This window comes from Lactuca serriola, chromosome 3 (assembly GCF_051521515.1).
Source record: "Lactuca serriola cultivar US96UC23 chromosome 3, Lser_US96UC23_V15, whole genome shotgun sequence".
Lineage (NCBI taxonomy): Eukaryota > Viridiplantae > Streptophyta > Magnoliopsida > Asterales > Asteraceae > Lactuca > Lactuca serriola.
The window spans coordinates 220,294,239-220,320,718 of NC_136410.1; the positions used below are offsets into that span (position 1 = coordinate 220,294,239).

Genomic DNA, 26,480 nt, shown 5'->3' on the forward strand with positions numbered 1-26,480 from the left:
GCCAGATATATGTTCCATATCCCTGTTAGCTTGGACACATTTTGGATCGTGATGAAGGTTACTTTGAGAATCATGGGATCATCATTCCAATTCCTGCTCTCTCCTCAAAGATCATCAACGTGGCTCCTTCTGATGATGATCTCTCCATTACCCAAAGGATGGAATGATGGATTACAAATCCAAACGTTATGGAATCCTATGACTCTAAAGAAGAGGATGATGACTCTGATGAGGAAAAAGACAATGATGAAGAAGAAAACACTAATGATGAAGAAGAAGCTGAAGATAAAGAGCATGAACCTGCCACTAATAGAGGTGAAGCTCCTATTGAGGGAATGAATTATCCTCCAAGATGGAACAAGAACATTCGATTATCCTCTAATTCTTCATCCACTCCCTCTATAGATGATATTGTACAACGTAGATCAACCCCACTAAAGTGGAAACTACTGACCACTGATCCAAGATGAGATTTATCCAAGATCAACAACTCATTCTCTTCAAGCTGCAACTGTCCTTCCTATGCCAACACCTAATCAGACTGCTTCTTTTTATTAGGGGGAATCAAAGATCCAACTTTCAAACCAATGTGATCTCTCAACTCTCTCTATTGTTGCAAATAACTCAGTCCTTGATAGAAAGACTAGATAAAATTGAAAAGGATGTGTCTGATATGAAATGCATTATGACATTGGGTGATGATGATGATATGGTTATTGATGACACTCCATTAAATTCTACATGTGATAATCCTCCTCCACCCTCACCCCCACTCCCATCATCAAATCCACCTACACCTCCTCTACCATCTTATTCCCCTCCTTTCACTCCACTTAGTTCTCCTACCCAACCTAATGATGCCAAAAAATGGTAGAATAGTCAAGGAAGAAATGATCGGTAAATGGTGGTAATTGCATCAACTCCATATCAACCTGAAATGTCTGAATCAGGAAGGGTTGAAGTTGATAGTCAAAAGGAAATCATTGTTGCTGGACAAGAGAACAACATTCCAGATGTTGATGTAACAAAAGATGATCAAACTATCCCAGACGCTGGTGATCACTTAGAGATTGATGACTCTGAAGGGTTTTTGGATATGGAATTTATGGCACAGGATGTTGTTCATGCTGTTCCTTTGAGTGTAGTTTACCATGATTTATACTTTAAGGGGGAGATTCCTTAGGGAAGTAACAGTGACATAGATTCTGATGATGATTAACTTAATCCTAGAAAGAGGAAGGCTTCCTTCTCAGGAGGAGCCTATGACTCTAAAGCTAGAAGCTCTTCTGCTGCTAGTGATCCTTCAGCACCTCCTCCTTCCAAGAAAGGTAAGCTCATTGTTGATTTGAATGTTTTAGCTGGAGAATTGGATATAAATGTTGAGGAAGTTATAGAAATTATGATAGATAATAATGCCGCTATTCGAGCAAGAAAAGGAGAACACCGGTCCATTAAATTTACTAAGACTCTTGCTTCTACTGATGAAAGTGTTGATGCTCAAAGAACCAATGTTCAAAACAAGAATATTAGATGTTCAACAATAATGTGGACAAACAACACATGATTTTAGAGCCGAATAACATGATCAACAGAAAGAAGTTAGGAGATGTTATGGCTCGCGGATCAAAGTCTGATCCTATCATCAGAGTAAGGTGAACTAAACCAAGGAACGAGTCACTCACACTTCACTTGGTCAAAAAGAAGACTGTGTATGAATACACTGAGGTTATACTCACTCGTGAGCCTGTTAAATTGGGCTACAACAAGTGGAAACAAATTCATACTTAAAAGGTGAAGTTAGAAATTCAACAACTTCTCAACAAAGTCAAAAAGTTGAATCATGTTCCATCAGCTGGTACATCTAGACTATTCACTTTAGGAAGAACAAATGCTCTCAGATGGTCCAAGAATACTAAGTTTCTTCTTCTATATGAATTTGCTACATCAATTACGAACTGTCAGTGGGTGTTGAACCTATTCAACACAAGTTCATTCGAGAACTAGAACATGGTATTTTTTTTATCATGATACTTAAAATCACATGTGTTTTCAACGTACTAATGATCTTCTCGCTGCACCTACTGAGCATTTAAATTATCTTCGTATGGAAGGACTTTGTCATTTAGATCTTGAAAGAGGATATCGTGTGCTAATTTCTATTAAGCTTAGCAAATGATTAGAAGAACTTAAAATTGATGAATTGAGGTGGGTAAAACCAAAAATATTGAAAGAAGCTAATAAATTCTACAATGGTTCTTTTGATGATTCCTACGAGGAAGATTAGTTTTGATATCATCAGATAGGGGGAGATTGTAAGGTCACACCTTATGATATGATGAGTCAAACACTCTATATGTTGACCACCAGTGCCAGTGCCAACATCAACATCAGCGGCAACGTCTCAAGCCTTATCAGCATCAGCGTGTAGATAGTTATCTTATGTAATCTTTGTATATTAGGTAATTATATATATATATATATAGATATATAGATATATATATATATATATATATGTATGTATATATAATAGTTAGCAGATTCGATATCTTGGTGATAAGGATCGGTTCTTAGTATAGATTAGATATAATTCCTTGATTGAAGGGATATACTAGTGTAGTTTAGTGTGTGTATATATATATATATATATATATATATATATATATATATATATATATATATATTCCACATTAGGGTGAAACCCTAATGTTAACGTCTTGGTGACTGTCTTTTCGACAACTCGTTTTCTTGGTGAAAACAAACCATTTTTGTTGAAAGACAACTTGGTGAATATTTCATGTTCTTTACTTTTTCTATTTCTTTGTTTGCTTAGTCAGTTTGTTCTTATTTATTATACTTGAAGTGTATCCAATTGATACAAACCATCATTGAGCAATAGATAACTTTAAGGACCTAGGTTTACGTTTTGTGCTCCTTGTGACCATGCAAAAGGACCTAGATTGTATTATATTTCATTATGTATAGGATGTTGCTATGCTATAGTGGTTTGTTAGATTGGTAAATCTATATGATTGCTTGTACTTGTTGGTCATTCATTTCCTGTTTTCATATGTCGACATACTGCAGTTGGGTTGAGACAATACAACTTTGTGCTGTAATCCGGCAAACTTGAGGCAATCTGTTTAGGAGACTGTGAGCCCAGGGGTAATCCAGTCGGGAGACTATGGGCCCAGGGGTAATCTATTTTATATTGTAGCTCAGTATGCATGCATTGTTTATATATTGTTGTGTGGGTATATTAGGGGAAAATTACTAAACTTCGACTTATAGTTGTTGGTTTCAATGTTTTCAACTACTTCTAATGATTTAGGCAAAGAGAAGGTGTTATTTTACACATCCTTCTATTGTGTTATGTTTTGACAGATTGACATGATACTCTAATTTTTCTTGGATATGATTTGAAAACAATGGTTGTTTATCTATGGTTTCTTATGGAAATGTTTTTATGAAAATCAAAATAATTTTCATAGTTTTTGGGATATTGCAACATTGTTTTTTAGCCTACTAGAGTATAGCACACAATCTCATTGTATTTCAAAAAATCTATCTAATTATTTAACTTAATCCAAGTACAAAGAATTTTTTGTTGTTATAATCATATATATTTTCAAAAAAAAAAGACGCCTAAATAAAAGAAAATTTGCTATAATTTGGTATATTTTTCGAATTAAAAATTCTTGATAAGGTACAATGGTGTAATAGATAAAAATAAAGTATGGCGTTGTAATAATGCGCCGATTAAATAAGATTTTTGTCCCTATGTTCTCATATCTAAGAGTTCAGATGTTAATATTTTACGTTACTTTTATTGTTTTTATTAAGTTTTATTATCATTATTTTTCTTCTTAGGTTGAGCATTGAGTAACAATAACAAAATAATGATAATGATAATGATAAAAGTTCAAGTCCAAACATGAACAAATCATACCACTATGACTAAAAAGACAAAAGATTCATTTTGGACGAAATTCATAAAAACCACTATACGAATAAGGACGAAAAACGAACTTACTTATAACAAATAATTAGTAGGAGATTGGTATTTGTTGCATCTAACCCGCTAACTAATTATAACCCATATTATTAAAAGAAACTAGTGAAATGAAAATTACCTTTTTATGATCACCAGAGGTTTGAGATTGAATGTCATGCTCAAGGTACACTCCAAAAAGCGCAATATAAAGTTGCTTAAGTTGATATAATTGTGTGGGAGTCCGAGAACATAAAACTTCTGTAATTGCTTTAAGATCAATGTTGTTACTAAGTGCTTCTCGTAGTATCATTGCATCCCTTCGTGCTGGATCAGGCATCCAAAGTAACAATGCTTTCTGAAACCATTTGAAATCCCCCCTTAAGTACATAATATCAATCAACTTTCCTATTTATTTATTTATTAGAAACAATTTTATAGTTATACATATACAAAATATTACCTTAACATCGCCAGTGAGCTCTGCAGACAAACGTTTGTTCAAGTCTTCAGAGTACATAACTTTATATTCTTGCTCAATGAGAGCACGCTGTGATGCATCACGATGGGCAAGAATACCGATGATAGCTATAGTGTCACATCCCCAACCTAAACATATAATACATTACATACACCAATAATATCAGCCTTATTCATCCGCACTCATTCTACACTGCATCATATAAAAATGAAAATGAACTACGATATTTACACATCAAATTAAATGCAAGGACACACTTATTAATTGATCGGAGTTACATTGATTTTTTATTTTTTATAATTATCATAATTACATTTGCTTTTCAGATAATCCGATGAACAAACTAGCATCATTTTTCTCATATATTTAAATTTCATCATAAAAAAACATTTAAAATCTAAGCTTCCTCTCTCCATTTAACACAAATTATAACATAACTCCAAGGTGTCTTTGGTTCCTATAATGTTTTTAGAAAGAATGGAATTGAATACCCTTATATATATATATATATATATATATATATATATATATATATATATATATATATATATATTGAATTTAATTAGAAAAAAATTAACATCTTAACGAAGGTATTTGGATCTTTTAATAAATAAATGGAATGGAATTGTGTTCTTTCCAATCTCCTCTAGGAAGGGTCTAATTTCGGCCATTGCAATATGTGTTCACAAGCCATCACTATCGACTACATAAGAAATCATTGTTATATACTTATATGAGGAGATCTAGTGCAATATAAAAGCTAAAAGCTAACTTTGACTACCATCTCCCTAATTTGTCTATATAGAAAGGTGTAAAACGTATAGAAATAGATAATGTTGAATCTTGAAGCAATCCATACCTAACACCATCGTTGTCTCTAGTGTTGCCTCTATGACGCAATGACACATAGTTATGTTACATAATTAGTGTTTTAGAGTCTAATATAATTAAAATACCATGAAATTTAGTCGAATAGATCTTATAGCAGAGTGAGGGTTGAAATTTTGAAAATAATTATTACTGTTTTGATTGTCCAATAAAAAATTTGAACACCTAAATGAGGGACGACAAGAGCTATGGACTAGATCCATCACTAGCAACCCACTTGTTATTTTGGTGGAAAAGAGAGTGTATATTAGCAACTAGGTGTGAGACTCGTATATTATACGATTTAATTTAAAAAAAAAAAGATTAAATATTAAAATGTAAGCAGTAAATATTGTTTGATATAAAACTTTAAAATAAGAAAGGAAGAAACATATTCATTGCAATTTAATTTCATATATATATATATATATATATATATATATATATATATATATATATATATATATATATGATTTTAATTTTAAAATTTGAACAAACCAGAAATTGACAAGTAGCAAAATTATTTTCTATGGAGGATTAAGAATCCTTAATGTAAAAAAAATAAACTAAAACGGTTTTTTGTGGTGTAAGGAAGAAAAAAAATCATATCTATTAAAATAAGGGAAGAAAAAACTTTGAATTACTTGCTAAAAAAAGTTTAAAAAAAAAGTACTAGAAATCTCATAAAAAATGCATAGGACACTTAAGAAAATTAGAGACCTAATGAAACTCTAAAAAAAGATAAAACAAAACTTAAATATGTAACTTTCCTAAAAAGTCCCTACATTTATAATCTCATTAACCTAATAATCATCCCTTAATCGTATTGATCATACTACTCATTCATAGAAGTTTCGGTTCCTCTTCGAGTAGATTTGCCTTTTGTTTCTCACATTTAGGGCACTCCTTGTTATACTGACCAAATTCACCATATTTGTAACATTGATGACTTTTATCCTGGATACATTCATTAACATCTTGAACCTACAACCTCTTCCCCAGCTCATTAACATCTCAGACCTACAACCTCTTCCTCAGCTACATCCGAAGGCATCCCGATTTGAATCTCCATTGTCACAATGCTTACAAACATGTGATTTTTCTTCACTGGCCAACATCAACACACCTTGAGTGTCCTCCATTTTCTCGGTTCCTCATATACGCTCCTCATATGCCTTCAATTCGCCAACGAATTCATCGAATAACATCGACTCCAACTTAAAACATTGCTTTATTGAAAATACTTAGGCATTGAATCAAGTAACCTTTTTATCAAATCCATGTCTTCAAGCTCGTAACCAAGACTCATTGCTTTTAAGGCTAAACCGGATACTTTTTCACAAAATCATCAACCATTTCCCCCTCCATACGCAAACTTCCAAGCTTCCTCTATAAGGTTGCAAGTCGAACCGTTCTCACGTGATCCACACCCTAATAGCATGTTTTTAGCCCATCCCACACTTGCTTTGGGTAGGTGTAACTTGCCATTTGCAACACCATGCCTTCGGGTATCGCTTGAAACGAAAAAAGATCTTGTTTTGACTTCTTTTGATATGATGCTTCACCTAACACCTTTGATTCATTCGTATCCTATATTTCATGTGCATCCATAATCAACTTTACTTTTATTGCCCACATTGGATAATTTGTTAGAGTCAAAACCAGAACTTGATATAACATCGAACCTCCTACTTTAACTATCGACATCATGTTCTCCCTTTTGACAACACCAACCTCTTTAATCTAGCATGTTCCGAGAGCACTCTTCCACCGATCAAGAAAACAAAGTCATGACCACCTTTACCGACGTTTGCCACCCGCAAAAACGAACCGAATCAAAGCCACATACTTTGATGTCTTCATGTCCGTTTATCACACATCTCCGATTAGTTTCTTGTTATCATTAGAACAAACTTGATCAAGAGAAATCTATGCTGTTGTTGAGATGCTTCAACTTGTAATAAAAAAAAAAAAAAGTTCCCGCTGTGTCTGCCGGGCAGAGAGGGCTACATTTTTTTTTTTAAACCAACTCTCAAACCAGTTGTCCTAGGCTCTAATACCAAGTGTAAAAAATAAACTAAAACAGATTTTTGTAGTACAAGGAAGAAACCAAATATATTGAAGAAAATAGGGCAAGAAAAAAACTTTGAATTACTTGCTCACAAAGTTATACAAAAACAAGTACTTGAAATTGCAAAAATTTTAAAAATAAAAATAAAAATAAAATAAAAAAATAATAAAAAAAAAACACATGAAACAACTTTTATACTAAAAGAATTAGTGATCTAACGAAACTCTAAAACAATAAAACAAAACTATGTAACTTTCCCGTAATGCTCCTAGATTTAAAATCCGATTAACCCACAGTTTAGATATATTGCAAAATAATTAGAGATTCTCATATGTATATCATTCTCTGAAATGAGCCATAAAATCGAAGCTACGAGTGCTAATTCTACATGCATTAAATCCCTAAACATGAAATCGTCGATATTTAGAAAAACCTGAACCACAATATCCATAGTGTGGTGGAAATCTGGAGAACGATGAGGGAAATGATACAGATACATAGAATCATTACGCATCGCATACCCTTGAATGCCTTGTACAAATGCATGGCGTCATCACGAGGTGAAGATAACACCCCTGGAACTGTCAGTGTAGCCATCTTGATCCTGATTCCTCTTCTTCTTCAGATTTCTAGAGCGATCTTTGGAGATGATGAAGTATGAGCGGGTGATCCCATTAACACGAATCCAAATCGTGTAATTGTCATGATTAAAGCCTGGGAAACCACAAGATGCGTATTAAAAACCATAGATGAGAAATATATTATTTTCTATCAAGCCCTTAACTTTTTATAAAAATACAAACTTAGCCCATAACTATAATATCTATTATATTATATTTGGGTTATTCAAAATATATGATAAAATTTCTTTATGCACGAACGATCAATTTCATTTCTAAACCTATCATTGACATTCAATTTTGATTTTAATATATATTTATAATTTAAAAAAAAAATGCAAAAATGGTCAATGTGGTATTAATTTTTTATGAGTTTTAGTCTAAACCTCGACTTTTTTGGATTGATGGTCATTTTGACCATGTTTGCTTGTGATTTTGGTCCTTCGAAAAACTGAAAAGACTAAAGTCATTTCTAATATACTTTTTTTATTTTTTTTATTTAATTTAAAAGAAAAAGAAAATAAATACTAATATGGGCCTCTCTCTCTCTCTCTCTCTCTATATATATATATATATATATATATATATATATATATATATATATATATATATATATATATATATCAAACATCACAACGCACCCAAATAACCACCCACTGCTATAGCAAATCTCGATCCCTCTCGTTCGTATGTCACCGATCGAAGGAAAAGAACGAAGAACTTGACAACGACCACCACCTCCCTCTGCCCCCTTCTGTCGAGTCAGTCCAGCCATCACTGGTGCCATTTCTTCCCTCCTTCGTGTCCGCCTGTAGAAGACCAAACAAAAGCAACAAAGGCTGTCGGAGCTCCTCCCTCCGCCACCGACTGCCACCTTCCCACCGAGAAACACCTCCCTCCTCTATTTTTTCTGTTGATCGGAGCAACCCATTGCCGCTAAACGTCACTGTTGTGGAGTTCCGACCACCACCTTGTTGCCACTACAGTCCTATCTCCCTTTTCCCCTTTCCTCTCTCATACTCTCCTATCTCCCCTCTAAATCTTTGTTCAATAGTTATCTTTCAAGATTGGATGAAGAAAAGTGATGGTTGTGTTTATTTTGTATAGTGTGTGCATATTTTTATTGGAACTTTGTTCATTGTATTTGATGAAATTCCTTTCAAATAACTCATCTCGTAGAACTCGATGATTCTACTGGGTGGTAATTATGGAAACTTGGAATACGCACGTAAGGTGTTCGATGAAATGCTCAAATAAGATAGTGATGTTTTGTCGAAGAAGACGAAGGGCTAGAGGTGTATATGTATTTGAGTCAATGGTACATGTATTATTTTTATCTTCAATGTATATGTATGTGATTTTATTATAATGGAAGCAGATCTAAGGAAGAAGCCGATGTGGAGGGAGTGAGAGAGAGAGAGAGAGGTCCAGTTTTATATTTAATAGCAATAATAATTTTAAAAAGTGAAAGAAAAATGAAAATTAAATTCATTAAGGGTATAATAGTCTTTTTAGTTTGGACATGACCAAAACTGCATGTAAACTAGCTCAAAAGGACCACCAATCCAAAAAAATCGAGGTTTGGATTAAAACCGCAAAAAATACAGACCATAGTAACCATTTTTGCAATTTTGTCTGATTTTTATTTAATGGCCTTTACGTTCTTTTAAAGTTTCAAAATATACCATACATTTTCATAGTTTTATTGTATACTTTTATTCGGTGGCAAAGAGAATTAATACTTATTACCCTTTACCTTTTAAAGTTTCAAAATCTACATTACATTTTATAGTTTTTATTTTATACTTTTATTCATTAATTTGTTATATAAAACAAAACGCACCCTAAATTAATTTTTGAACATGTTCAATTATTTTTGATTGATTGAGAATTCGTTAGATGTATTTGACACTAAATAATAAATCTTTAAGATTTATTAAAGAATCGTATTGTGATATATTCATATTAATAAACAATGGGTTTATCAAACGACAATATGCTATTAGAGAACGTCTTGTGATATATTCATATTAATAAATAACTATGTGGGGAACCCCCGTGTTGCGAGGTCGGATGCGACATTTTTTTCTGTTTGTTCTTTGTAAATGTTATTTGATCAACTATTTGTTTATAGTTTGAGTATTGTTATGGGGCAGTAATATTGTTTCATCATGGGGCTGTAATATTGTTTACGAAAAAAAACTATATTTGATTTCAACCCAAAAAAACTTTGGATGTGATACAATTTCTGAAACTTCTTTTTGAAGCATAACGATACATTCCAGTACCACAATTAAAAAAAATTTACATAATTTAAAACATTAAAATACAAACAGATAGTACTTACTTTTAATCCTACGCTTTTTACGCATACATGTGGTATTCGGTACTTCCCTATGTTCAAATGTAAGAAAAAAAATCTATAATATCATATAATGCAGTACATAAACAATAAAGTAACTAATCCAAGTCATCAGATTTTGCAATAGTTGTTGTTGCCTGTAAGAAATAGTAACTTACTTTCATTTCTTTATTTGTTATTAGGAAGGAAAAAGTTGTGAAAGTAGAGGGCTAACCACAAACCTGTTAAGTGGTCTGCATGTGGCAGTTATTGGTACGAAGGTCATTGCATGATATGATCTAGTAAAAAATGAATATACAATGAAGATAGTTTGGCCCTTGCATCGATTTTTATTATATTAATTGTTTGTGCTTTAAAAAAATAAAATTTGTTGAATATTTGTACATAAAAAAATGTTTGTGTATTGAAATAAAGTAATTTAATTAAATTTGAAAAAGAAAAAGGAAAAAAATAGTGTTAGGAGTGTTACCACTCCCTACCAAATTCTAAAATTAGGTGTTAAATGGAAAAAATAAGGTGACAATCAAAAAGCTGAGGTGAGAAAGTGCTAAGAGTGTTAACACTCTCCTTAGCCTAATTAATACTCAAGAAGCTACTACTAAAGAATTAAGCTACTACTAAAAAGAATTGGTGCTTGGTATTCACTGAAAATTTGATTTCCCAAAAAAAACGTGTCACCATTCATCCATCTAGTAACAAATTATTATAATATATACTAAAAATAAAAATATATTATAACTGAGTTTTAACATCAATAAAAAAAATCAAAAGGATATCGTATCTCAAATCAGTATGAATTTCATATTCAACATATCTTGAAGCATTCTCATTTGGTCCAACATTAGGCATCCATCTGTGACTATTATTTGAATCCAATTTTCTAACAATCTGCCACACAATGAAAGTACATTGATATTTCCACACACATTAAATAACAGCGTGCTTATGTTTGACAATTTTGGCATCCCACTTCCATTTCTTTTAAATTGACAAAATAATGAATATAATTGCTATTCCCACACAGAACACGCACATTTAGATACACTCACAACATAAGATAACATTGTACTTTCATTTCTTCTACAAATTTAGCATCCTTATTCCATTTATTTTGTGTAAAAAGCATGTAAGTACATGGTTTTGTATATCAAGACAGTTGGTTTTATCTTGAATTTCAAGAAAAATACGAAAATCAATAGTTAATACAATTTAACTACAAAAAAAGCTATTAAAAACAAACTACTTGTGAGCTTCTCATGATCGATCATTAAGTACTCGATGCATTATATCAGTCAAAATTAAACATTTTCATCTGTTATACTTGACTAAGTAAACTTTGAGTTTCCTTTGGAATCTAGAAGAAGATTTTCAGGCTACATTTTTACAAGAAAGACCGTTAGCAGGGGATGAGAACTCAATAATATAATTTTTCACATTCAATATAAACCATTTTCACAAGAAAGACTATAAGTCCATTGTGAAGGAATGAAAATTTGAAAGACTTTCATGAAACTATAGGAAATAAGAGAGAGAGAGAGAGAGAGAGAGAGAGAGAGAGAGAGAGAGAGAGCACCTACTACGAAAATGAAGAAAATGGTTATGATATGGCCGAGTTATAACTTTGAATATTCTACACAATTATATAGGAGAAAAAATCCTGAGAGTCGATTCATCTGTTTAGCTTAGCATGTTAAGTGTTGTGTTAATTTAACTTACTTCCCATACGGTAATAATCCACATGATGTAAGCTTTATAAAATGAGATTTTCGTTTCTTTTGTTGAAATTCCATATTCATGATTCTCTAACCCATGTGATGAATATAGATTTTATAAATGAAAACCTGCAGAAATATTCTAAATTAAATAAGCTTCTTTATAATGTTAGGTAGTTGAATATGAATCAGGTAATGAAAATTTGTGTCAACAAATATGATCCTACTTAAACTCTTATCAAACAAATCAAAAGTGAACAATAAACTACTTACCACATGGAAATGTTAGGATGCTATAAAAAGTGAATTTCAGAAGAAAAAAAGTTATAGTGAAATGTAGGATACTAAAAATCATGTACAATGATGGAACAAAAATTATAGTGAAAGTATGATACTATAAAACCACCTGGACTAAAAATCATTTAAAATTAATCACTCAACAAAGATATTGCTATAAAAAGCATATGATGCTATAAAATGTCAAAGTAGGATGCTTTAACATTAACCACCTGATGACCACATATCATGATAAAATAACAATGGACTAAGAACTATGATAAAAAAAAACTATAGGTATCTATATATATGTCAAAAGGATGTAAATGATACCATCCTACAACATCAAACAATCATAAATTTAATAAAAGTACACTTGAAAATTTAAATACTTGTAATCCAGGCAAGATCAAATTAGTAGTTAGCCAGAAAAGGGATAACTAAGTTGCCAATGAAGCAAAGAACCATTAAATCGCAAAATTTATCCAAACATAAAAGCAAGGGTGTTTTTTGACATCACACCACCATTAAAAAAGACACCTAACTATATGGGTCTGGGTTGGCAGGCATTATACCACATTGGTTGTGGAAAACACTATACCTAGTGTGCGGTGAGATTCTCTCTCTCTCTCTCTCTTGTTATATAAATTCAAAAGTTTAATTAATGCACATTAAAGTATTTATAAAGAATAAATCAAGGCCGTGTATTTGTATTAGCTGGTCTTTAGGAAACAGTTGTTAGTTTCTATTTTTTGCAAGTTTTTTCTTTTAATGTGCATGACACAATGCTCGTTGTAGTCAGTCCTGTATTTTTACAATTTCAATAAGAACAAAAAGCATTTTGCCTCAGATTATCCTTTCTCTATCTTTACACTACTAGAAAAAAGGCCTTTTACGACGCTCATTGCGCGTCGTAAAAGGCTCAGACGACGCGCAAATGCGTGTCAAGGAAGGCCATGTCATAAAGATAGACGACGCGTATTTGCGCGTCGTCTACAGACGACGCGCATTTACGACGCTCTCTTATGATACGCAATGTGCGTCAAGGAAGGCCGTGTCATAAAGATAGACGACGTGCAAAGGCGCGTCATCTAGAGACGACGCGCCCTTATGATACGCAATGGGCGTCAAGGAAGGCCATGTCATAAAGATAGACGATGTGCAAATGCGCGTCATCTATAGACGACGCACTTTTATGATACGCAATACGCGTCAAGGAAGGCCATGTCATAAACGAAGATGACGCTCAAATGCGCGTCGTCTAGAGACGACGCGCTCTTATGATACGCAATGCGCGTCAAGGAAGGCCATGTCATAAAGGAAGACGACGCTCATTCGCATGTCGTAACCTTACGTCTCTCGTTTTTACTACGCGCCTTTACGACGTTTTTACGACGTGCATTTACAACACACATTTACAACGTGAATACACATAATAAATGACAAATATACCAAAACATTCATTTTCATCTAAACGTCAAATATACCAAAACTTTACATATATGTTGAATTGCCTAAGTTGTAACTACATGTTACCTTAAGTAACATTACTAAAAGTTAGCAAAAAATTATACATGTGTCTCAAAAGACTACCTAGCATTACACATGTCAAAAGACCATACCTAGCATTAGTGGTTAACCATAACATTGTTTTGCGGATACATTGTCAAAAGACCATACATATCATCGATAAATGAAGCCTGTAACAAACGTTGACCATTCTTCACGTATCTCATCGATATCAGCAGTTGTGTACTCAGCTTTGCCATCCCCGATCTGTGAAAACATTTGCATATTGTTTTTATTAATAAAAAATAGCATATTAAAATATTCTGTAACAGTAAGTTGCTATATTTTAATAGTAAGGATGCCATAAATTATAGTAATGAAAGTAGAATGCTATATCCTTACATTGTCTTTGACCAACACTTCAATTCCTTCTTCCACTATCTCCTTCATGAACCTTAGCATGTAGTAGCCACATTCGGTAGATCCGGGCTGAACTGGACACTACAAAGTTACATATAAAATGATCATTTCAATTGATCCAAAAAATAAAGTTAAAACTACAATTTCAATAAGGAATTAGGTGCTGACCGTAACATTAACCCAATTTAGTTTAACCCTTTTGTTGGATCCACTTTGTGTAGTGTACAAAACCATTGCCCTATAAAAAAAACATTAACAAATATGTGTTTATTGTACTCACATCAAGTGTTTTGATAATTTATATTACTTACGAATCAACAATTTGCTTCAACTGCATATTGAAATTGCCAGAGCTCAAGGAATCAAGATAATAGCAAGTATCCGATTTCATGTCTAGTACACCCAATACCCAATGTCTTCTACAAAAACCACAAAAAAAAATGTCAAATAACATAATTGCAGTCATTTTAAAAATAAAATGTCAAATAACAATACCCAGGATTGTAGGGCATAAAGATGATGTCATTGCCCTTTCTTTTAGACAATCGATCTGCTAAACCTCTGCTTGCATCGTCAATATTCTTAGATTTCCCTTTACGCGTACTTGGTGAGATTACTGTCGGGTTCACAAAGCAAATTCCATGGTCTCTTTCTGGGGAGCCATACTTCAATTTGTTAAACAACACCCTGTTATCATACAAACACTAAATTCATTAAACATTTTTTTAAGACACATTGTTATTTAAATTAAATTTCTTACACTTACATCATATAAGACACAATAACAGCACCAGTCAGCTCATCCATTGTAAGAACTACTTCAAAATCATCCCAAGTTAAGTACGTGTAACTATCGTACCCAAAAAGATCATTCTCACTCTGCACTCTTATAGAATCAACCTTTGTAACTTGTCCATCAGCCATCATTGCAGTCATTTTCAAAATACTACTGTTCTCAATCCTTATCCTTGTCTTCATTTGTGCTCTGGTCCACCTTCTTTGAACGGTCACATTTTGTTTCTCCTTTTTAATCTTCTTTTCTATCCCAATCAGTACTTCTTCCACATCATTCCCTTCTTCCACATCATTCCCTCCTTCCATATCACATGGTTGTTTTTCTTTCTTATTACTTCCTATTTCTTCTTTTGGAGGTGTTGCATCTTCCTTCACTGGTGTTACATCTTCATTCACTGGTGTTGCAGCTTTCTTCACTGGTGTTGCATGCTTTTTCACAGATTTCGCCACCACTTTTCCCTACAAATGCAATCAAAAATACAAATAGTATTACCAAAAAAATTAAGAACTCACTCAAATATCAGAAAAATTAAGATAACCAAGGGAAAATATGTTCAAATAGTATTACCAGGTCAGAGCATCGAATAACTAAGTGTCTTGGCCAGCTTAGTATGTGTCCCAGTGCATCTTTGACCTTCACAATGAACTCCTCTTCAAGTGGAAAGGGTACTAAAGCTTCTCCTTGCAAAATTGTTTCAATCATAACTTCAATGTTTTCATCTGTTACATAAACATAAAAAATAATTAAGATTCAATCTTCTAAAAAATGAAAATATATAAATAATAATAATGCAAATATATTTCAAAATACCCGATGCTTTCATTATGGTTCCTTTAGCAACCACATTTGCAGCAAATTCAACCGCAAGAAGACATGAATTATCCTGCAAAATATAGTATGTTAGTTTGTAGAAAAAGAAAATTATTTAAATATATTTTTCATAATTGTCTTCAAGGACTTACAAGTGATTCATTTTGTGGTTGTTTTTCAAAATCTTCAATGACGCCCCCTATTTGGCAACTTGCAGCTTCAGAAACATTAAGTACACCTCTTTTTAGTTTCTCCAAGTCATCTTGAAGTTTGTTTATTCGTTTATCCACCCTCTCGTTCTCAATCTCCAAGTAATACTTAACATTCTTGGGTAAATAAAAGTATTGCTGTGGTGTTATAAATCTACCCATCCCTCGTACACGCCCACATTGTTCCTGAGTACCCAACGCCTCTGTAAGCACATCATGTGTTCCACATGTAACCTCTCCAAAGCTTCCCGATTTCTGAAGCTCATCCTGTAAAAAAATAAAATGGGACAAATGTTAGAAAAATAAAATGGGACAAATGTTATGTTTTTTTTATATATTTGGGAATTAATGAAACTTACAATTTTATCAACAATCGTCTTCACAACTGCATCGTATCCTCCTGTCTTCAACTCTCTTGCTTTTTTCCACAGCACTGTCCTATCAATCTCCTCTTCCGTCTTGCCGGTTTCTTGCATCTAAATTATCAAGAATAACAAAATCAATTAACATAAATTTATACAAATAAAATAATCAATATTCAGTGGGAATCATACAATGTCATTAATGAGTCCAGCATATCCTTTTCTGCTCAAACGATGATTGTATTTATGATGTGCACGAGTATTTTTAGCTTTCATACTTTTCTCCTGCATTAGAAACATTAAAATTATAAATACAAACATTAAAATTGTAACTAAAAATGCATATAAGAAAAGTTTAACAAACCTCCCACTTCTTTGTAACTCTATGGGATACAAAAACTTTCCAATCTTCTTTCTTTATAAACGGATAATCTTTCAGAGGTTTGAATAGATTTGCCTTGGGATCTTTACTTCGGTTCTTAATGAACTTGGCATATAGATAATGCTTGAAGTTTCTCCACTTCTTCCCGATCGATTGGAGAATTTGCTTCCGACTCTTTGGGTCAACTACGAACTTTTCCTGAAACATAAAAAAAGGTTGGTTCAAAAACAAATCTGAACAGGGACAAAAACAGGGACAAAAACAGATCTGAACAAAGGTAATAACAGGAAGAAAACAGAGACTTACCAAAACATATTGCCATAATCCTTCCCTTACTTCCTCACCAACTTCCAGCCACGAGTCATATGTTATGGGAACCATTGTTCTTGCAACCAAACCCTCAAAAGTAGACAGTTTTGTTGCTTCCTTTCCAACCGGGACACCTTTTTTATTGTAAGTTATTACAAGCTTCACTTTATTAGCTTTTGTCTTTGTTGTCGGACCTCTTTGTTTGGAGTCCTCGTGATCAGAAGCTGAATCTGATTCCATGTCACAAAAACACAACCTGTTTCAACAAGATTCAAATTAAATTAAGTACGTTGTTATTTGTTGCAGTTGGACATTGATTAATCACATTCAAAATCTGAAATAAAAACATACCAAAAACTTTATTATTCTGCAACAAAAAATATTTAAACTAATATGCCCTCGCCATCCGGACGCGTACACAAAAAATCATCATCAAGGTCTAATAAAGCGGAGTCTTGTGTTAAATCAAAAGTAACATCAAATTCCAACATATCATCAGTTTCACCATTTGATCCATACTTGTACATCCTATGAGGTGTGAATCCAATAACATGCAAATTCTCATCTTGTTGATCTTGAACATAAAAAACCTGTTTGACTTGACTAGCTAATACGAAGGGTTTAGACTTTTGACCAAGCCTATCAAAGTTAACTACCGTGAATCCTAAATCATCCTTTTTTACTCCACGACTATCAACCCAATCACACATGAATACAGGAATACTAAACATGTGATAATTAAGATCCCATATCTCCTTTATACGGCCGAAGTAAGTTACAGCACCATACACAGGATTGGAGTCTTTTGCACTAGCAATCTGCATGGTATATGCAACTAAAGACACTCCACTGCATTGAGTTGTTCTAGACTCATCTCGAGATGTTGTATGAAAATGATATTCATTTATGGCAAAACCGCTATATTTAGTAACAGCAAAATTAGGCCCTTTGGCCAACCAACGAACATCATCACAAATATCTTCCCCGTTAGCCAAACGTTTTCCAACCTAACAGAAAAATATATAATTAATGTAATTCAAAAAAATAATTAAAAATATTGTAATTCTAACTATCTTATTTTAAAAACAAACCTCTTTCTTAAACCAACTAATAAATGTCCGACTATGTTGGCTCTGCAACCATGTACTCTTGCGAGCATGACGGGGGTTGAGATCCTTCAATTCCAACATATGTTGCCTGAAGTGTATTACAAGTTAAAAGAATGTTTTATATGATAGATAATGGTATAAGAGTATACAGTTTCATGTAATTCTTACTCTATATACGGCTCCACAACAGCAGTGTTTCGTAATACATAAAGATGAGCTTGATCAAGTAACTGAGCATCTACAGCATCAATTGTAGCCTTTGATAAAGGCTTGCCACTGCGGATTCTTTCATCAACACGCTCATGAGGATTGCCAATTGATTTCTTGTTTTTTAAGTAGTCTGAACAAAATTCTAAGGCCTCCTCTGCCACATAACACTCTGCAATGCAACCCTCGGGTCGATGATGATTTCTTACATACCCTTTAAGTGTTTTCATGTATCTCTCAAATGGATACATCCACCTAAAATGAACCGGGCCACACAACCTCACCTCTCTAACTAAATGCACCATCAAGTGAGTCATGACATCGAAAAATGAAGGAGGAAAGTACTTCTCTAACAAACATAATGTTAATACGATGTCACTTTGCAACTTGCCTATCTTACTAACATCAACAACTTTACTACACAACTCATTGAAAAAATGACACAGGCTTAGGATTGTTCTCCGCACCTTCGCATCTAACACCCCTTTGATTGCAAATGGAAGAAGTTGTTGCATTAGTACATGGCAATCATTAGACTTCAAACCATTCATCTTTGAAACATCATCCGACACGAGATTCTTGAAATTAGAGCAATACCCATAAGGAACTTTTATGTTAGATAGGGTTTCATAAAATAGATGTTTCTCTGCGGAATTCAATGTGTACTTGGCAGGCGGAAGCCAATGTCGATCCCCTTTTGGTTCAGGTCGTAATTCAGTCTTGATGCCCAACGCTTCAAGATCTTGTCGTGCTTTTAATCCATCCTTCGTCTTGTGAGGCAAATTCAACGCTGTCCCATAAACACTCTCGGTCACATTTTTTTCTATGTGCATGAGATCTAACTGATGGCGAACAGGCAACTTCTTCCAATATTCAAGTTCAAAAAAAATGGACTTTTTATGCCAAAATTTAGATCTCTCGTCGATACTTTCTTTTTTCTTCTTTGTCTTCTCCTTCTTTGGCGTTTCCTTCTTTGATATCTTCTTTAACTTTATCTTCTTTGATCCTACCTTCTTTGATACTACCTTCTTTGGCTTTATCTTCTTACCCCATGTAGTCTCAAATCCCGCCAGATAGTCATAAATCTCTTCACCTGATGATGGTTGTGGCATAAAATCGTGCTCCTGTTGATTGTTGAAATGTTTTTTTCTTTTGCGAAAAGGATGTTCAAGTGGTAGGAATCTTCTATGCCCAAGGAAGCATACTTTTTTGGACTTTGGCAACCATTGTGAACAAGTATTCTTTGAACATATTGGACAAGCATAATAACCTTTGGTAACACACCCCGAAAGATTACCATACGCGGGAAAATCACTTATAGTCCAAAGTAATATTGCTCTTAAATTGAAGTATTCTTTCTTATGAGAATCAAAAGTCTCAACGCCAGTTTCCCACAAGAGCTTTAGATCTTCTATCAATGGTGCCAAGTAGACATCAATATTGTTACCAGGTTGGTTTGGCCCGGATATCAACAGAGTCAACATCATGAATTTTCTTGACATACACAAATAAGGGGGTAGATTATATGTTATTAGGATAACTGGCCAACAACTATGCTTGGAACTTAATGACTTGTGTGGATTGATACCATCAGCAGACAAGGCTAATCTAAGATTTCGTTTTTCCTGTCCGAATTCTTTCCACGTGTTATCAACAAGCTTCCAAGAAGGGGTATCGCGAGGATGAGTAAGCTTCCCACTATTGACCCGACCTTGTGCATGCCAAGTTAAGTCATGAGCAATTTGTGGTATTGAAAACATTCTTCTAAATCTAGGGATGATAGGAAAATACCACAAAACTTTTGAAGGTACGTTTTTGGAATTCTTCTTCCAATGAGAAGTGCCACAAGTTGGACAATGAGAAGCATCTTTATGTTCTTTCCAGAATAGAACACAATCATTTTCACATGCATGAATCTTCTCATATTGTAGACCTACTCCTTTTAGCAACTTCTTGGACTCATATATTGTTTGATGGTAAGATATCTTTTAGGACAGACAACAAAGCATCAAAACTAGCATCAGACCATCCAAATTGACCCTTCAAATGTTGGAATTTCAATAATCCACTAAGTGCATTATACTTTGACCCTACATAAAGTGGCTTATCACACTCTTCAAGAAGTGATTTCAACGAATCAAGTTCATCGTCTACGTATTTGAAGGCATCATGAAGCATATCCTTTGTATAAATAGCACCAGGAGGAATGGAATTGTTAGGGCATCTAGAATCACTATTGGGTTGTTTTTCTCCATGGAAAGACCAAATCTTATAATTCTCATCGAAGCCGTGGGCAAACAAATGATAACGGACATTGTCAATTGAGTGGTGACACAAATTGATGCAATTTACACAAGGGCATGGAATAACATCTAACTTTGGATTATTAGTTTGTGAAAACTCTAGAAAAGCATTCACACCTTCATCATATGCATTTGATAATCTACTAGAGGAAATCCATGATTTATCCATTAAACATTTGTTGCCAACCTACATAATTATTTACCATTTAAAGCAATAATGATTACGCATGTTTAGGGACAAAAACTATGCAAAAACAAAACTGTACAGGGCCAAAACTATACAGGGACAAAAAAATTGTACAGGGGCCAAAACTGTACAGTGACAAAACTGAAGCAGGGAACAAAACTGTATAGGTTATCATTTACTTTTTCAGCATCCAGTTACTTTTTCAGCTTGTTTGAATATTTTTATGTGTTTGTTATAAAATTTTATGAACTTTTACAGAAATTTGAAAATTAGAAATACTTTTAAAATTTTGAATATGATCTTTTTTGCAGAAATTTTAAAGTTAGAAATGGGCTAAACAGGTGTCCAGCACAAAACCACCTGCAAACCCATTATTTCATAATTTATGGGTTTGACCTTTTTACCCTTGGGTGGTCAATCTGTTTAAAATTAGGTATTAACTGTCAGTTGACAGTTACATTCTAAAAATGTATAAATATTTATGTTTGATGTTAATTGTGATTAATACTGCAGAAGAACTTCCTATAGGTATGGTTGTTCTTTGTTGTTTTTTTCTTTCTTTCTTTCTCTTCTGTCTTTGTTGGTTAATGAGTTGATGTTTCTACAAATGTATAAATATTTATGTTTGTTGGTTAATTTATAGTGGTGTTTCCATTCCTGATTTACTGTGGCAGATTGAGGTTAGTAAAATTTTCATCACAAGTCGATTAATTATCATTTTATTATTATTTAAAGATGATTGAATTGATTTGTATGAATCCTGTGAAAGGGTGAGTAATTATTGTTTTTGTTATAAAATTTTCATCATAGGTAAACTCTCTGTTTCTCAAGGTTGTTTTTAGAATCTGTAATAACTTTAGTTATAGATTAATTATTGTTTTTGTTATAATATGATTGAATTGATTTGTATGAATCCTGTTAAAGGGTGAGTACCTAAGATCTATAGGTATGGCTGTTCTTTGTTGTTTTTTTCTTTCTTTCTTTCTCTTCTGTCTTTGTTGGTTAATGAGTTGATGTTTCTACTTGTTTCCATTCCTGATTTAATGTGGCAGATTGAGGTTAGTAAAATTTTCATCACAAGTCGATTAATTATCATTTTATTATTATTTAAAGATGATTGAATTGATTTGTATGAATCCTGTGAAAGGGTGAGTAGTTATTGTTTTTGTTAGGCAAATTCATCACAGGTAAACTCTCTGTTTCTCAAGGTTGTTTTTAGAATCTGTAATAAGTTTAGTTATAGATTAATTATTGTTTTTGTTATAATATGATTGAATTGATTTGTATGAATCCTGTTAAAGGGTGAGTACCTAAGATCTATAGGTATGGCTGTTCTTTGTTGTTTTTTTCTTTCTTTCTTTCTCTTCTGTCTTTGTTGGTTAATGAGTTGATGTTTCTACTTGTTTCCATTCCTGATTTAATGTGGCAGATTGAGGTTAGTAAAATTTTCATCACAAGTCGATTAATTATCATTTTATTATTATTTAAAGATGATTGAATTGATTTGTATGAATCCTGTGAAAGGGTGAGTAGTTATTGTTTTTGTTAGGCAAATTCATCACAGGTAAACTCTCTGTTTCTCAAAGTTGTTTTTAGAATCTGTAATAAGTTTAGTTATAGATTAATTATTGTTTTTGTTATAATATGATTGAATTGATTTGTATGAATCCTGTTAAAGGGTGAACATGATGGATCTGTTAGAAAAGAAGAGGTGCAGGTGTTATATGTATTGCTTGTAGAGTAGCAAGAAGCTTTTTGGATGACATTCTTTTTAATCTCATTCTGTTGAGCTATATGTTATATGTATTTATTGTAGAGTATGTACAATATATGTTAGGCTTTTGATTGTTTTTAATGTTAAGTTAAAAAGGCTTGGATATTTTAAACGAATATTCACAAAAGTGAATTTTTAATCAAAATAATATAATAGAATCTATATTAGAAAATGAAAAATAAAAAACTTATGTACCCTAAAAAATAGATAGATTAAAAATAAATACCTTTTCTTACCTGAGTATGTGGAATATCAGTGTAATTTATAGCAGAAACTGTTGCTTTATCACCCTTTGAGCCTACAGCAAGTAACAAAAAAATTGTAACTCATTGTAACTACATGCATATTGCAATGCACAATTATGAAAAAAAATTAACGAACAGCATTTAGTGTACAAACCACAGTCAGATTATGTCAAAGCCTAGAAACATCTCATTCATCAATCCTATTATAAGTATACAAAATGCAAAGCTAGAATAGTAATTTTTGCCATGTAAGCTAATTTTTTTGGCAGTGCCCATCATACCTACTTGCATGGGAAACCAGGGACATCAACCTTCTAAATGACTAAAAGTAGGTTCTACTCCTAATTGCATTTGATCATAAGTGAAAATGTTTCTTGTAAGAATAAATTAATAATTGGAGATACTAACCGTATAAAATGCACAGCACCAAGCCACATACAGCTGTAGTTACCACCCAGATCAATGCACTTTTAATCCTCTTGCCAATAGTCCTACAAGCAAAAATAGTTAGAAGCATAAATACATACACTTTCAATGTTTAATGAGAAGCTTCAAGTTACAGATGATGAATACAAGACAATGTTAAATGGGAAGCTTCAAGTTACAGATGGCAGTGGTTTGATACAGGTGTACAGAAAAGAAGTTGAAGATAGGCTTGCCTTATTAGGCATGCTCATGTTTATACAAATTATAATTATTTAAGAACCCATGTTTTAATGTAGTTTTTGAATCTGACCCTTGGCTGTAAATAAACATTGTAAAGTGGTTTAATACTAATATTCATAAAACAAGATGGTAAGATAAGTTAGTGTATATATTTTGGTTTTAGAAAGGTGTGAGAGACCAAAAGAATTGAACATGTGTGTGGCTATGTATTATGTATGTATGTATGTTTGGAAGTAGCCATTAGCCAAAAGAATGGATCTTCTTTGAAAACAAGGGAAAAGTGGAGGGACCGAATTGTAATATTGTGTGCTTTCTGATTTCATCGACCCACATGCAAGCAAAATACTCCAATTCAGGAGGATTGATTGTACCTGCAATCTCCTTGCCATCTATTTATAACTCGGTCTACCTTGATAAGCCTAGGTGTAAGATTAAACTACTCTTCTCTACTGAGATTGGTACATGGGTGTTTGTCAGTGAAGTTAAATCAACTTCAGATATCTCCACGCAAGGAGTCAATGATCCATCTAAGGGGCTAATAGGAGGCTTAACAAATGAAGCCTTGTACAGCTTCGGAGTCCAATTGGAAAAACAGATAGAGTTAGTTCATTCTTCATACAGAGGTTTGTATGCTTTAGGGGAATTAATACCTCCTAAACCTCCGGATCACAATGTTATTTTGGTTCCCTGTTCCACTGTTGAATTGAATTGTCTAGTGGTTGATGTTTATTGGTGTTATATCTTAGTACAATCAACTAATAAAGAGTTGTTATTGATATACAAACATGAACAATTATTAATTGGCTTTGTATTAAGGCAAAGAATCGACTTTATTTTTAACAAGATGAGATGAATGTTTTGTTTGTTTGTAGCCAGAAGATTTGTTGCAATAAAATCAGAATTTTCTTTAGCTAGCAGTTTTGTGTTTGTCTTTTTTTTGCAAATTATGCACCTATTTGAAAATTGAATATGATAAGTCTGATGAGTATATCATTATTTACAAGCCTCTACTTCAAGATGGTGGTATTGATAGAGAATGTGATAAAGAATGGACATTCTTTGAAAACAAGGGAAAAGTGGAGGGACCGAATTGTAATATTGTGTGCTTTCTGTTTTGCTCTTATGCAGAAACATCCCTACGTAGCACTGTTATTGAAACAAAACAAACTGCTGAAGGTAGTCATAAGAAAAGGTAGGCATTAGGCAAAGGGTAATCTGGTCTTTGTGCATTGGGTGTTACATTTTCACTCCTGAAATTTTTTGTATGTGATGAAAATTGACAGGGATTATTTTTTTTGCATAAAATACTTGAGGCCTGAAGTATTTTAACTAAAAAATATATGTAAGAAAGTACAAATACGTGAGTTATTATATGACCTTAACCTTTTAATAATTTGCCAAGTACATGCCACGTAGGTTGCATGTCAGCAAACACTTATCAGATAATTTTTTTTCATTGTGTGTGAAGGTTGGATCTTCCAAAAAAAATCAAAGATGTTAACAAACGTAGTAGTTTAATTAAAATATTTCCAACAAAAACACAAGTCGAGAGCAACTATGTGAAACCTTAACTATGTTGGAAAATTAAGTTGGGATCGGAGTGGAATAGGCGTAACAGAAGAACATATATGAAGTAAAACATAAGACAAGTATTACCTGGTCAATTTTTTCTGAGGTTCATGATGTCTTTTCTCTTCCTCCGCTTTTCAGATCTAATCAACAAAGATTTCTCATTTAGAGGGAGAGGGACGGTTATAGAAGTGATGAAGAGGTGAGATAATGAAATTCGAAATCAAAGAGGTTTATTTCTATTTTTGCAAACACACCCACAGATAAAGAGAGATAGAAAGGGTAATCGGGGTATTTTACATCTTTTGATTCGAAAGGGTGTTCGTGGAAGACTGGGAAGCTCAGATGATGACAGCAAATTAGCAAATATTATATCTGAAAGGCATCGGAGGGATAAAACAATTGGGTTGCACTCTCCAATGAACGCACCTTGATGATTGCAATGGTTGCTGGTATTGGTGGAGAGTAGCAGCTCTAACCTGATAGTTGATACCCAGTTCGGAGAAAGATTGTTGGGTGGGTTTTTAATACGTGATTTTTTTGGAAGATCCAACCTTCACACACAGTGATGAAGAGTGGTGTTCCTAACTTCTGTGTTGTTCTTCTAGCACTAAATGATCTAGGGTATTATTGTCTTTTTCTATTTTATGATACACAAGGTTTAAACTTTAATGATAATAATTAATATGTTAATTGATGTATTTATTTGTATAGGTATAAAGCAAGGGGAATTCGGTTGGATTTTGTTGATCTTGCTTATCTTTCATGTGACAAAAGAAAGTTCTTTGAAACAATTGGAATGGAATTTGGAGTTCCGAGGTTTGGAAAGACTGGAATCACTGCTGGTAATGACCTCAATGAAGAAACTTTGGATGCTTTAAACAAACAGGCAAGCTTTTTATAGATTTTTAATTCTTAAGAGTATTGAATCATTTAGTATTTTGTAACTTTGAGTATCGACTTTAGCTTGGGCAGGAAGTTTCTCTTGAGAGAACTTTTCTGATTAGGGCAGGAGGATAATCATTTGGATTTCCTTTCTGATTTGTTCTTATTTCCATTTAGTAATCAAATAGCTTCCTAGATCTATATATCTCATATTTGAGTTTCATTTATCTGTTATTGGATTTTGGTTTCTATCAAAGAGGTTGTGTGATGATCAAAATGCAAAATGAATCAATGGCTGATTTCATAAATACATACACTTTCAATGTTTAATATGCTCTAACTAGTCTTTTGGTTCCAGAAT

The 26,480-nt window shown here is 33.1% G+C and overlaps 2 protein-coding genes across 2 annotated transcripts in view; both read right to left on the reverse strand.

Moving 5' to 3' along the window:
* Positions 1-8,097, reverse strand: part of LOC145094801 (annexin D5-like) — a 29,690-nt gene extending 21,593 nt beyond the window's left edge. Inside the window, exons 1-3 of the mRNA XM_079032836.1 lie at positions 7,929-8,097; positions 4,452-4,597; positions 4,131-4,346 (exon numbers count right to left, since the gene is read on the reverse strand). Coding sequence (XP_078888962.1) covers positions 4,131-4,346; positions 4,452-4,597; positions 7,929-8,004 — 438 coding nt within the window. The 5' untranslated portion in view covers positions 8,005-8,097. The remainder of the gene's footprint in view (positions 1-4,130; positions 4,347-4,451; positions 4,598-7,928) is intronic.
* A 5,868-nt stretch (positions 8,098-13,965) lies between these two features.
* LOC145094802 (uncharacterized) lies at positions 13,966-15,178 on the reverse strand. Its single transcript, XM_079032837.1, has 6 exons — positions 15,073-15,178; positions 14,802-14,993; positions 14,618-14,725; positions 14,475-14,544; positions 14,289-14,387; positions 13,966-14,153 (listed from the first exon to the last, which is right to left on the reverse strand). The coding sequence occupies exons 1-6, from the start codon at positions 15,111-15,113 to the stop codon at positions 14,061-14,063; spliced, it is 603 nt and encodes a 200-aa protein (XP_078888963.1). The 5' UTR covers positions 15,114-15,178; the 3' UTR covers positions 13,966-14,060.
* Between the last annotated feature and the right edge of the window lie 11,302 nt (positions 15,179-26,480).